Source organism: Coregonus lavaretus (genome assembly GCF_964263955.1).
Source record: "Coregonus lavaretus genome assembly, chromosome: 8".
Classification (NCBI taxonomy): Eukaryota; Metazoa; Chordata; class Actinopteri; order Salmoniformes; family Salmonidae; genus Coregonus; species Coregonus lavaretus.
This window is the reverse complement of record NC_139995.1, coordinates 52,624,692-52,638,795: the sequence shown is the minus strand read 5'-3', so window position 1 is coordinate 52,638,795 and position 14,104 is coordinate 52,624,692. Positions and strand designations below refer to the sequence as shown.

General features: G+C 43.1%; 1 protein-coding gene across 1 annotated transcript in view; it reads right to left on the bottom strand.

Annotated features, from left to right (window-relative positions):
* Window positions 1-769: 769 nt before the first annotated feature.
* Window positions 770-14,104, bottom strand: part of LOC311133811 (replication termination factor 2-like) — a 44,763-nt gene continuing 31,428 nt past the window's right edge. The window contains exons 2-5 of the mRNA XM_084167389.1: window positions 10,512-10,619; window positions 7,608-7,662; window positions 2,410-2,487; window positions 770-1,962 (exon numbers count right to left, since the gene is read on the bottom strand). Coding sequence (XP_084023515.1) covers window positions 1,766-1,962; window positions 2,410-2,487; window positions 7,608-7,662; window positions 10,512-10,619 — 438 coding nt within the window. The 3' untranslated portion in view covers window positions 770-1,765. The remainder of the gene's footprint in view (window positions 1,963-2,409; window positions 2,488-7,607; window positions 7,663-10,511; window positions 10,620-14,104) is intronic.

Here is a 14,104-nt window from a genome sequence, read left to right as displayed (position 1 = left end):
GGACCATGATAGTTTGTTGGTGATGTGGACACCAAGGAACTTGAAGCTCTCAACCTGCTCCACTACAGCCCTGTCGATGAGAATGGGGGCGTGCTTGGTCCTCCTTTTCCTGTAGTCCACAATCATCTCCTTTGTCATGATCACGTTGAGGGAGAGGTATATATCCTTAGTTAGTTGAATCTAGCCATCTGCAGGGTTGTGGGTACGATTCCCGCAGGGGACCAGTATGAAAAAAGTAAGAAAATGTATGCACTCACTACTGTAAGTCTTTCTGGATAAGAGCCTCTGCTAAATGACTAAAATGTCAATGTAAAATTCCAGAGGTCTGTCTACTCCACACTAAGTAGAATCTAAGGCAAAGTTAAACCTCTGCTACCATCTTGTGGCATGAATGAATTATTTAAGCCAAGCACATATTTTTCTGTGCTATCAATGTTTCCTTGGCACCTTTGTGTGACCCTAAAATACTATCTTGCACACTTTCATGGTGTGTCCTAGAATAATTGTTTTTATGTAATATTAATTCAAATATACCACAAATGCTATAAACCCACCACAAACCTGAAAAACACTGAGAAGATAATGTGAGACACGGCAGTAATGTAGGGATATAACTAAAATACCAGCAGAAGGGGACAACTTGATTGTTTCATTCGACTTAATGCACCTTAACTTGTACACAGTACTATATGTTGTCCTATAGTAAAAAGGAATACCCAATTTTTAAGTAAAAAATACTTTATTTTGACATTGTTTGGGTTGAGGGGTGAACAAATATGCGTGGAAAAAAGTATTTAAAAAGGTATCCGTTTAAATAAAAATCAAATATGGACATCTTAATAAAAAAATGTGTTTTTATCAATCTATATTTTGATTGGTGGTGGGTGACAAGTTATTTGGAGGAAATGTAAATATTGAGTATAGACAATGTTTAATATTAATATAATAATATGCCATTTAGCAGACACTTTTATCCAAAGCGACTTACAGTCATGCGTGCATACATTTTTACGTATGGGTGGTCCCGGGGATCGAACCCACTACTCTGGCGTTACAAGCGCCATGCTCTACCAATTGAGCTACAGAGGACCACTTACATAAGCAATAAGATGTTATGAATGAGCACTCACTATTCCACTTCTCCACTTTCTATTAACTAGGCCCTTGTAATATAATTTCAAAACATTTGTATAACATATTGCATAGCAAACCATAATCAAAAGATGAATCATAGTGACTTGCCAAATCCACATCTATATAAAAACCTAGATGGATATCTAGATAAGACCAACATATAATACAGCCAATTCATAGAAAAAAAGGAAAAGGAGAATTAGTAACCCTAACCTATAGCACATGTATTGATGAATACCTTTAAGAAACAATGAATACCTATAAGAAAAAGTCATCTGTCAAATTCGTTAACAATTTATTAAAAGGACACCAACATAAGGGCTTCATAACCTACATACAACACAATCATAAGCAGTAGCAAGTTGATATTCCCTTTGTGTCACAGAAATGTGCACTTATACTGCAGATTTCAACTTGCCGTTGTTGACATCAGCATTTACGAAACACTTATGTGCTCATGAATGCATTAAGAATAGGTTATAAATAACTATTTTTTACTTTTTTTTTTAGGTACCCTTCGAATAAAGGGATACCTCAAATTGTTTCTCACTGCAAATACACAGGAGCACCTGGTTAAGTGTGCTGCCTGACATGACCACTGGGAGGCGATATATAGGCGTAGTGGGCTCATTTAGAAGTGGTAGGGGGTGTGGGTGACCCAGTTGGATATCTGGTCTTTGGTGCGCTTGGCTGAACTGTGGCTGGTGAAGAGAGATTTGTAGGTCTCCGACTTCTCTTCCATGGTCTGGATGGACCTCTTGCTCCCGGATGCCTCCAAGGGTTTGACCACCTTGGAGGAGCTGGACCAACCAGAGGGCCCAGGGACTGCTACGGGGAGAAGACAAAATGACCAATAATGACAATTGTGTAGCATAAAATAGAATACTTTGTCACTTTTGTGAGAAACAGAAATTGGTCTCCTGTCTATCTCAACGCCTTCAAATATATATACACACACACACACACACACACACACACACACACACACACACACACACACACACACACACACACACACACACACACAGGGATCCGGTCCAGGCTCTGGATGGAGAGCACTTTAGGGGTTAAGAGCCTTGCTCAAGGGCACAGTGGCAGTTATAGGGTTAAGACATCATGCTGCTGAGTTATGAACTGTAAGGTGAGTATACTGTCAGAAAGGCAATACAAATGAGTGCAAGCTACACACTATTGTTAACTGCATTGGATGATTGTTTGTTCAAAGTGTTAATGTGTTTGTGTTTCTCCCTAGTCAAATAAACCACAAATAAACACCTGGCTGGCTGCTGTCGTCGCCATTTTCTGTTGAAGTTTTTCCCTCTGCAAAAAAGGTTTCAGTGGAGTCTGGATTTTCTATATAGGAACAAAGAACGTGAACAAGTAATACATCGAAAGTTTTAATATAAAAATCCATCACTCATCTATCCTCAATTTCATGCAGTTTTACTCTGGTATTTTGGAGAGCGAGGTAGAGAAAACATTACATGAACCTCCCGTCTGTGTCTGAAGAATGGCAGAATCTTTGACTATCAACAGTGGCACATTGTGTGAATATCTACACTGGAGTTGCTTACCAACATATACTTTTTCTGAGTGGCTTAATTACAGTTTTGACTTGGCTTGAAAATCTATGGAAAGACTTGAAAATGGCTTTCAACAATGATCAACAACCAACCTGACAGAGCTTGAAGAATGTAAAAAAGAATAATGGGCAAATATTTACAAATCCAGGTGTGCAAAGCTCTTAGAAACATACCCCAAAAGACTCACAGCTGTAATCGCTGCCAAAGGTGTTTCTGACATGTATTGTCCCAGTGGGGTGAATACTTAAGGGGTATTGTGTGTAGGCCAGTGACACAAAATCTCAATTTAATTCATTTGGAGTTCAGGCAGTAACACAACAAAATGTGGAAAAGTCAAGGGGTGTGAATAGTTTCTGAAGGCACAGTAACTATCTGTTACGTTCCCCAGCAAGAAAACCAAATAATGCCACTCAAACAGAAGGGGAACTAACAAAGAGTCACTGACAACAACAAAAACTAAACAGTTGGGGTTTTAGGAGGGGTTCTGAAAGACACTCACGGGCGTGTCCACTGGAAGTTGACTTGCAACAACAACTGGAACCTAAAAGACACCCACCATGAGCGCCCACTACATTTGCCCAAGAAGAGGCAAACAAAATAAAAACCTATTCCAAACTTAAAAACAGGAAGCAGACCATAAAGTGGAGCAAAATTAAAACAGGGAAGATCAGATAAAGGCTTGTTTGTCTAGAAATCCAAATAGGGAGAGCCAACTAAAAGGTGTTAACCCTCCACATCTATCAAGACAACTAAAGGAGTTAACCCTCCACATCTATCAAGACAACTAAAGGTGTTAACCCTCCACATCTATCAAGACAACTAAAGGTGTTAACCCTCCACATCTATCAAGACAACTAAAGGAGTTAACCCTCCACATCTATCAAGACAACTAAAGGAGTTAACCCTCCACATCTATCAAGACAACTAAAGGAGTTAACCCTCCACATCTATCAAGACAACTAAAGGAGTTAACCCTCCACATCTATCAAGACAACTAAAGGAGTTAACCCTCCACATCTATCAAGACAACTAAAGGAGTTAACCCTCCACATCTTTCAAGACAACTAAAGGAGTTAACCCTCCACATCTATCAAGACAACTAAAGGAGCTAACCCTCCACATCTATCAAGACAAGTAAAGCTGTTAACCCTCCACATCTATCAAGACAACTAAAGGTGTTAAACCTCCCAATCTATCAAGAAAACTAAAGGTGTTAACCCTCCACATCTATCAAGACAACTAAAGGTTTTAACCCTCCACATCTATCAAGATAACTAAAGGAGTTAACCCTCCACATCTATCAAGACAACTAAAGGAGTTAACCCTCCACATCTATCAAGACAACTAAAGGAGTTAACCCTCCACATCTATCAAGACAACTAAAGGTGTTAACCCTCCACATCTATCAAGACAACTAAAGGAGTTAACCCTCCACATCTATCAAGACAACTAAAGGAGTTAACCCTCCACATCTATCAAGACAACTAAAGGAGTTAACCCTCCACATCTATCAAGACAAGTAAAGGAGTTAACCCTCCACATCTATCAAGACAACTAAAGGTGTTAACCCTCCACATATATCAAGACAACTAAAGGAGTTAACCCTCCACATCTATCAAGACAACTAAAGGAGTTAACCCTCCACATCTATCAAGACAACTAAAGGAGTTAACCCTCCACATCTATCAAGACAAGTAAAGGAGTTAACCCTCCACATCTACCAAGACAACTAAAGAAGTTAACCCTCCACATCTATCAAGACAACTAAAGGAGTTAACCATCCACATCTCTCAAGACAACTAAAGGAATTAACCCTCCACATCTATCAAGACAACTAAAGGTGTTAACCCTTCACATCTTTCAAGACAACTAAAGGAGTTCACCCTCCACATCTCTCAAGACAACTAAAGGAGTTAACCCTCCACATCTATCAAGACAACTAAAGGAGTTAACCCTCCACATCTATCAAGACAACTAAAGGAGTTAACCCTCCACATCTATCAAGACAACTAAAGGAGTTAACCCTCCACATCTATCAAGACAACTAAAGGAGTTAACCCTCCACATCTATCAAGACAACTAAAGGAGTTAACCCTCCACATCTTTCAAGACAACTAAAGGAGTTAACCCTCTACATCTATCAAGACAACTAAAGGAGCTAACCCTCCACATCTATCAAGACAAGTAAAGGTGTTAACCCTCCACATCTATCAAGACAACTAAAGGTGTTAAACCTCCCAATCTATCAAGAAAACTAAAGGTGTTAACCCTCCACATCTATCAAGACAACTAAAGGTTTTAACCCTCCACATCTATCAAGATAACTAAAGGAGTTAACCCTCCACATCTATCAAGACAACTAAAGGAGTTAACCCTCCACATCTCTCAAGACAACTAAAGGAGTTAACCCTCCACATCTATCAAGACAACTAAAGGTGTTAACCCTCCACATCTCTCAAGACAACTAAAGGAGTTAACCCTCCACATCTATCAAGACAACTAAAGGTGTTAACCCTCCACATCTTTCAAGACAACTAAAGGAGTTCACCCTCCACATCTCTCAAGACAACTAAAGGAGTTAACCCTCCACATCTATCAAGACAACTAAAGGAGTTAACCCTCCACATCTATCAAGACAACTAAAGGAGTTAACACTCCACATCTATCAAGACAACTAAAGGTGTTAACCCTCCACATCTATCAAGACAACTAAAGGAGTTAACCCTCCACATCTATCAAGACAACTAAAGGAGTTAACCCTCCACATCTCTCAAGACAACTGGAGCACTGGGCCAGCCACTATTAAATAGCACCTGGGCCACAGGTGAAACACCTTCACACTAACGAGATGGCAGCCAGCACAGGGGTAACACATACTGACTAACGAGGTGAAACCAATTGGTGCGCCCTACGTGCTAACATGCTAAAGTCCTCAAAAAAACATAAAAGGAAAAACCAAAACCTGTAACACTATCACAAATCAAATCACATTTTATTTGTCACATACACGTTTTTAGCAGATGTTATTGCGGGTGTAGCAAAATGCTTGTGCTTCTAGCTCCGACAGTGCAGTAATATCTAACAAGTAATATCTAACAATTTCACAACATATACCCAATACACACAATCTAAGTAAGGAATGGAATTAAGAATATATACATATATGGACAAGCAATGACAGAGCGGCATGGACTAAGATACAGTAGAATATTATAGAATACAGTATATACATTTGAGATGAGATATGTAAACATTATTAAAGTGACTAGTGTTCAATTCTTAAAGTGGCCAGTGATTTCTAGTCTATGCCTATAGGCAGCAGCCCAATATGTGCTAGTGGTGGCTATTTAACAGTCTGATGGCCTTGAGATAGAAGCTGTGTAATGATCATCCTGTATAATCAGCTTCTTTATATGCCACACCTGTCAGGTGGTTGGATTATCTTGGCAAAGGAGAAATGCTCAAAAACAGGGATATAAACACATTTGTGCCCGAAAGTTGAGAGAAATAAGCTTTTTGTGCATATGTAAAATTTCTAGGATCTTTTATTTCAGCTCATGAAACCAACACTTTACATGTTGCGTTAATATTTTTGATCAGTGTATTTCTTTATCTTAATTGTTTTGCACTGAATCCCTTGCTGGCTCTATGCACACTCACACATACTACACTGACACTCAAACACACACACACACTTTACATACGCTGCTGCTACACTGTTTATTATATATCCTGATTTCCTGGTCACTTTTACCCCTACCTACACATACATACTGTTACCTCGACTACCCCGTACTCCTGCACATTGACTCGGTACTGGTACTCCTTGTATATAGCTTCATTACTATCCCGTACCCCTGCACATTGAGTCAGTACAGGTACTCCTTGTATATAGCCTCATTACTACCCCGTACCCCTGCACATTGAGTCAGTACTGGTACTCCTTGTATATAGCCTCATTACTATCCCGTACCCCTGCACATTGAGTCAGTACTGGTACTCCTTGTATAAAGCCTCATTATAGATTTTTTGTTAATATTGCCTTTTTTATTCAGCAAATATTTGTCTTACTTTTAAACTCTGCACTTTTTGGAATGGGCTCGTAAGTAAGCATTTCACTGATAAATCTACACCTGTTGTATTCGGCGTACGTGACCAATACAATGTCCACATGGCCCTAATCATAACATTGCACATTTTAGTTTTTAGATTAATAACATAACGATAAGCTACTCACTATTATATGTTTAGCTCGGTTTGACTGCCTGTGGTCTAACTAAGGTTATACACACCCAGTTTCTTCCATAGGGCTCTAGTCAAAACTAGAAAACCATATCAGCAATAGGGTGCCCTTTGGAACACAACCCAAGTCTACATAATACAATGTCATGTGTTCTATAACGCAAACAAAAGCAGACAAAAGCAAAACTGTCATTCATTCAGCAAACTGGTTGCACCAATTTCTGTGTGAGTGTGTATAAAGCAAAAATATGAGATATGTCAAGCGTCCTCCTGTCACGCCCTGGCTCTGGGGACTCTTGTATGTTGAGCCAGGGTGTTAGTTTCTTTGTGTAGTGTGTATGTTTCATTTTCTATGTTCTGTTCTAGGTTATGTGTTTCTATGTTGGCCGGGGTGGTTCTCAATCAGAGGCAACGAGAATCAGCTGTTGCTTGTTGTCTCTGATTGGGAACCATACTTAGGCAGCCTGTTGTGCACTTGTGTTTTGTGGGATCTTGTTCCGTGTTGGTTTGTGTTCTTAACCGAGGACTTCACGTTTCGTTTGGTTGTTTTGTATCGTGTTGCCAGTACACTATTAAAAAGATGTACGCATATCACGCTGCGCCTTGGTCCAATCATTATGACGATCGTGACACCTCCACACTTCCTACCTTGTGACTGTGATGGCTTGGAAACAGTCTCAGCAAATTTGCTCTTCTTCGATTTCTACAAAAAAAAAAACATAAATTTTACCGTAAATTCCAGGCAACTGACATAACCAGTAAGTGGCGAATCCTAACTTCCACCTATAGTGAGTCAAATCTTCACTTTGACATCAATGCATCATGCAAGCATCATGACTAGGGGGAAATTTGACTTAAAGGGATAGTTCAGCCAAATTACAAAAGTACATGTTGGTTTCCTTACCCTGTAAACAAGATGTGTCAGACTCATTCTGCGGACGGCCAAGTGTCTGTGGGTTTTCACTCCACCCTTGTACTTCATTGATTAATTAAGTTCACTAATTAGTAAGGAACTCCCCTCACCTGGTTGTCTAGGTTTGAATTGAAAGGAAATCCCAGAAACCCACAAACACTTGGGCCCTCCGTGGAATGATTTTTGACACCCCTGCTGTAAACAGTCTATGGACAAGGTTTCAAATGCTAACTTTTTAGCATTTGTGACACAAATCCATTGCAAGTCAATGCGACCTATATTTCAATTTTTGCGCTTCATGTCCAAATCATCCTAAAGTATCTTAAAATTGATTGTATAACTCAGTTAAGTTTCTTATAGATGATTTGGACATGAAGCGTGAAAATGCTAATATAGGTACCATTCTTGCATTGGAATTGTACCCAAAATGCTAAAAAGTTGTCACGATCGTCGTATATAGAGGAGGACCAAGGCGCAGCGTTGCAGGCAAACATACTCTTTATTAGAGACACGATCAAAAACAACAAAACGATAACGTGACAGTTCACGGTCTAACACAAACAGACTAGAAACAAGATCCCACAACATTTGTGGGCAAATAGCCTCTATAAATATGGCTCCCAATCAGAGACAACCAGCCACAGCTGACACTCGTTGCCTCTGATTGGGAACCACTCTGGCCAACACAGAAATACAACCTATAGAATATCCACACCCTGGCTCAACATATAGAGTCCCAGAGCCAGGGTGTGACAGTACCCCCCCCTAAAGGTGCGGACTGCGACGGCGCCTAACGTACACACACCAGGGGAGGGCTGGGTGGGCATTCCTCCTCGGAGGCGGTTCCGGCTCCGGGCTTGACCACCACCCTTCCACCATCCCCCCGTGGCGCCCCTGGTCCGGTCTGGCCCCGCTGGCTGGAGCTGGACCGGACATCGTAGAAGCGGACCGCTTTGGCTCCGGTGTGGAGCAGCTGACCGGTACCTTACCAGGCACCGGTGACCCAGGCACGGGTTGTGCTTGACTGACGATGCGCACCCCTGGCTTGGTGCGTGGAGTAGGAACGGGCCGGACCGGGCTGACGATGCGCACCCCTGGCTTGGTGCGTGGAGTAGGAACGGGCCGGACCGGGGTGACGATGCGCACCCCTGGCTTGGTGCGTGGAGTAGGAACGGGCCGGACCGGGCTGACGATGCGCACCCCTGGCTTGGTGCGTGGAGTAGGAACGGGCCGGACCGGGCTGACGATGCGCACCCCTGGCTTGGTGCGTGGAGTAGGAACGGGCCGGACCGGGCTGACGATGCGCACCCCTGGCTTGGTGCGAGGAGCAGGGACAGGCCGGACCGGGCTGGCGACGCACACCGTAGGCTTGGTGCGTGGAGCAGGGACAGGCCGGACCGGGCTGGCGACGCACACCGTAGGCTTGGTGCGTGGAGCAGGGACAGGCCGGACCGGGCTGGCGACGCACACCGTAGGCTTGGTGCGTGGAGCAGGGACAGGCCGGACCGGGCTGTGGAGACGGATAGGAGACCTGGAGTGAAGAGCTGCTACAACCCGTCCTGGCTGAATGCCTACCTTCACACACTCTGTGTGAGGCATCAGCACAGGACGTACAGGGCTGTGTACCCGTACTGGCATAACAGCACATGACACTGGCGCAGGATATCCGGGACCGAGGAGAGGCACTGGAGGCCATGAGCGCTGAGCCGGCACACTCCGTCCTGGCTGCATGCCCACCTTCGCACAACACGTGCGGGGTGCTCGCACAGGACGTACCGGACTATGCCGGACCACTCGTGGCACAGTGCGCAGCTCCGCATACCGCGGAACCTGCCCAGTCTCATGCTGCCATGCCTGAGTACGGGGAGTTGGCTCTGCTCTCCATCCAGGCTCCGCCAACCTGCCTTCTGGCCCCCAAAACCCGGTGGCCTCCTCTCCTGATCTCCCAATTCGCCCTGTGGCAGCCTCCTGCTGCCCAGTCGCCCATGCCGTGTGCCCCCCCCTAAAAAATTATTGGGGGTGCCTCTCGCCTGTCCGACCACGGCCCGGTCGACGCCGCTTCTCCACTCCTGCCTGGGTCTCCCCCTTCATCGCCTTTCGGTACCGGACGGCCTCCTCCTTCGTAATCTGCCCCCAGCCGAGGAGGACATCCACCAGCGTTACCTCCTGCGTGTGTTCCTGGACACGCTGCTTGGTCCTGGTTTGGTGGGATCTTCTGTCACGATCGTCGTATACAGAGGAGGACCAAGGCGCAGCGTTGCAGGCAAACATACTCTTTATTAGAGACACGATCAAAAACAACAAAACGATAACGTGACAGTTCACGGTCTAACACAAACAGACTAGAAACAAGATCCCACAACATTTGTGGGCAAATAGCCTCTATAAATATGGCTCCCAATCAGAGACAACCAGCCACAGCTGACACTCGTTGCCTCTGATTGGGAACCACTCTGGCCAACACAGAAATACAACCTATAGAATATCCACACCCTGGCTCAACATATAGAGTCCCAGAGCCAGGGTGTGACAAAAGTTAGCAACCAATATGTAATTTTGTAATTTGGATGAACTATCCCTTTAAGTGGAAGTTAGGATTTCCCCTTAAAATGTTATTTGAAAACTCAAGGAATGCGAACCTTTGTTGCCTTGGCTCTCTTCTCCTCCATTATCTTCCTCAGTTTCTCCACCTCCTCCTTGGTCCCGTTGAGGACGACGAGGTCTTCTTCTTTGAATGGGTCACCACACTACAACAAAGAGCAGGTTTAGTTAAGCCCTGACATTCTTATACATTATTGTTATGACATACATGCTTTTTAGTATCTTATTTTTAATTCATTAATTTAACACAACGGTGATGGCTTAATGAAACGCTTCATTTAGGGCTTCTCACCTCACCTACGGTATGTCTATGTTGTGCACAATGTTCAACGCAAATAAACGAGTTAAACATATGAAATACATTTGGTGTACTTCAGAGCCACAACAACAAAGACATGAAGCAAAGGTCATAGTTCAGTCAGTGTACTGCGGATCAATAATACCATCCAAATGTCAGTGGTACATACAGTGGGGAGAACAAGTATTTGATACACTGCCAATTTTGCAGGTTTTCCTACTTACAAAGCATGTAGAGGTCTGTAATTTTTATCATAGGTACACTTCAACTGTGAGAGACGGAATCTAAAACAAAAATCCAGAAAATCACATTGTATGATTTTTAAGTAATTAATTTGCATTTTATTGCATGACATAAGTATTTGATATATCAGAAAAGCAGAACTTAATATTTGGTACAGAAACCTTTGTTTGCAATTACAGAGATCATACATTTCCTGTAGGTCTTGACCAGGTTTGCACACACTGCAGCAGGGATTTTGGCCCACTCCTCCATACAGACCTTCTCCAGATCCTTCAGGTTACGGGGCTGTCGCTGGGCAATACGGACTTTCAGCTCCCTCCAAAGATTTTCTATTGGGTTCAGGTCTGGAGACTGGCTAGGCCACTCCAGGACCTTGAGATGCTTCTTACGGAGCCACTCCTTAGTTGCCCTGGCTGTGTGTTTCGGGTCGTTGTCATGCTGGAAGACCCAGCCACGACCCATCTTCAATGCTCTTACTGAGGGAAGGAGGTTGTTGGCCAAGATCTCGCGATACATGGCCCCATCCATCCTCCCCTCAATACGGTGCAGTCGTCCTGTCCCCTTTGCAGAAAAGCATCCCCAAAGAATGATGTTTCCACCTCCATGCTTCACGGTTGGGATGGTGTTCTTGGGGTTGTACTCATCCTTCTTCTTCCTCCAAACACGGCGAGTAGAGTTTAGACCAAAAAGCTATATTTTTGTCTCATCAGACCACATGACCTTCTCCCATTCCTCCTCTGGATCATCCAGATGGTCATTGGCAAACTTCAGACGGACCTGGACATGCGCTGGAGGATTTTAATCCATGACGGCGTAGTGTGTTACTAATGGTTTTCTTTGAGACTGTGGTCCCAGCTCTCTTCAGGTCATTGACCAGGTCCTGCCGTGTAGTTCTCGGCTGAACCCTCAACCTTCCTCATGATTATTGATGCCCCACGAGGTGAGATTTTGCATGGAGCCCCAGACCGAGGGTGATTTACCATCATCTTGAACTTCTTCCATTTTTTTAACAATTGCACCAACAGTTGTTGCCTTCTCACCAAGCTGCTTGCCTATTATCCTGTAGCCCATCCCAGCCTTGTGCAGGTCTACAATTTTATCCCTGATGTCCTTACACAGCTCTCTGGTCTTGGCCATTGTGGAGAGGTTGGAGTCTGTTTGATTGAGTGTGTGGACAGGTGTCTTTTATACAGGTAAGGAGTTCAAACAGGTGCAGTTAATACAGGTAATGAGTGGAGAACAGGAGGGCTTCTTACAGAAAAACTAACAGGTCTGTGAGAGCCGGAATTCTTACTGGTTGGTAGGTGATCAAATACTTATGTCATGCAATAAAATGCAAATTAATTACTTAAAAATCATTCAATGTGATTTTCTGGATTTTTGTTTTAGATTCTGTCTCTCACAGTTGAAGTGTACCTATGATAAAAAATTACAGACCTCTACATGCTTTGTAAGTAGTAAAACCTACAAAATCGGCAGTGTATCAAATACTTGTTCTCCCCACTGTAGTTATAATCACAAAACAATAAATAGCTTAATAGCCTAAGCCTAGTACTACGATACTGCAACCCATAGAGATCCTATTATATTACTAGAGGGGCTATGTCATAAATCCTCAAAGTTCCAAAATGGCAGCCACCTTGGTCAGGGAGAAATCCAAAACCAGTCTAATTGGAATTAATGTCAGTAGAGGCATAGGTGCAGGACAATAAAAGCAAACAGATATGAATGGCATATAGCTGCAACCAACTGAAGTGGTTTCATACAGTGTGCATGCAAATAGGGCTGTGAGGGTCATGGAATTTTGGATGACGGTAATTGGCCAGCCTAGTTGGTTTAGCCACGGAAAAAGACAGGAACGTTCCCGCTAGACATGATCGGCTGAGATAATGGATGGACTGGACATGCCGAGAGATGAGTTCGGATTGGTCTGCCATGTAGCATGCTTCTGTCTATAACATGAGCTGCTCAGTATGTGTAGATAGTCCTTGCTAATGTGGCTTTTTTCAAAGATATCATGGAGAACTGCAAAAGTGTTGCTACTGCTCTCAACAACATTGCTAGTGCTATTGACAAAGATCAGTGGGAAGAATGTGTGATGGACTGACTACTTTCTGGAGGACGATCGTGCCATGAAAATGAATCAGACAATGAGAAAATCCCTGATTTAGGTTAAAAAACAATAACATTGAACCAGACATTGTAGAGTCTTCTGATGACAGTGATGGGGAAGAAACGGCAATCAACAGTGTTGTTGTCACAGAAGATGTTGACCAAGTTTTGAAATCAGTGGAATGCCCGATGGAAGCAGAGTACGGTGGCTAAGCAGATGGAGAAAGTTCTGGCATTTGATTGCAAATGCGGAGGGAGTTGAAAAAATAACACAGAATGCTGTTGTATAAAACACCTGTCTCTGGATTACAGCTTCAAACTAAGGGCAACCATGGCATCCATGAGAGAGAGGGAGAAGCGTTCATCCATGTATACGGGTAAGAGTCTAGTTAGATACATTTTCAGATATTATACGTTTCTAATTTAGTCAGAAAGTCGTTCTTATTGCAAGTTAAAGCATACTGTTAGCTATGTAGCTAACGTTACGTGTATGATCTGTGTACTGTAGTAATATTATTTGTTTCTCAGAAATCCATTTGCATTGCTAGTTATAGCCTAATGTTAGCTAGCTAGCTAACATTGAACCTAGTTTGTTAGCTTTAGCTACCTGCAGATTCATACTACAGCATTTCATGCATGGTGACTAGCTATGGCAATCGGTTTGTATTGCTAGTATTGTATGGGTTGGGATTATGGTTCATTGTTTAGCTAGCTAGCTAGCTTACATGTCTAAACAAAAGACTCCACTTCGCCAGATGATTACATGATCTGTGTTGTAATATAATTTGTCTCTCAGAAATTAATTTGCATTGCTAGTTATAGCCTAATGTTACCTAACAAAAGACTCCACTTCGCCAGATGATTACATTACCTATCAAGTGTGTCTGGGGGTGATTACGGCCATCTATTGTATTTCATGAACATGTGTATATGTCTATACAATATTGACCCATCCACTTAGATAGATATGGCTGGGGG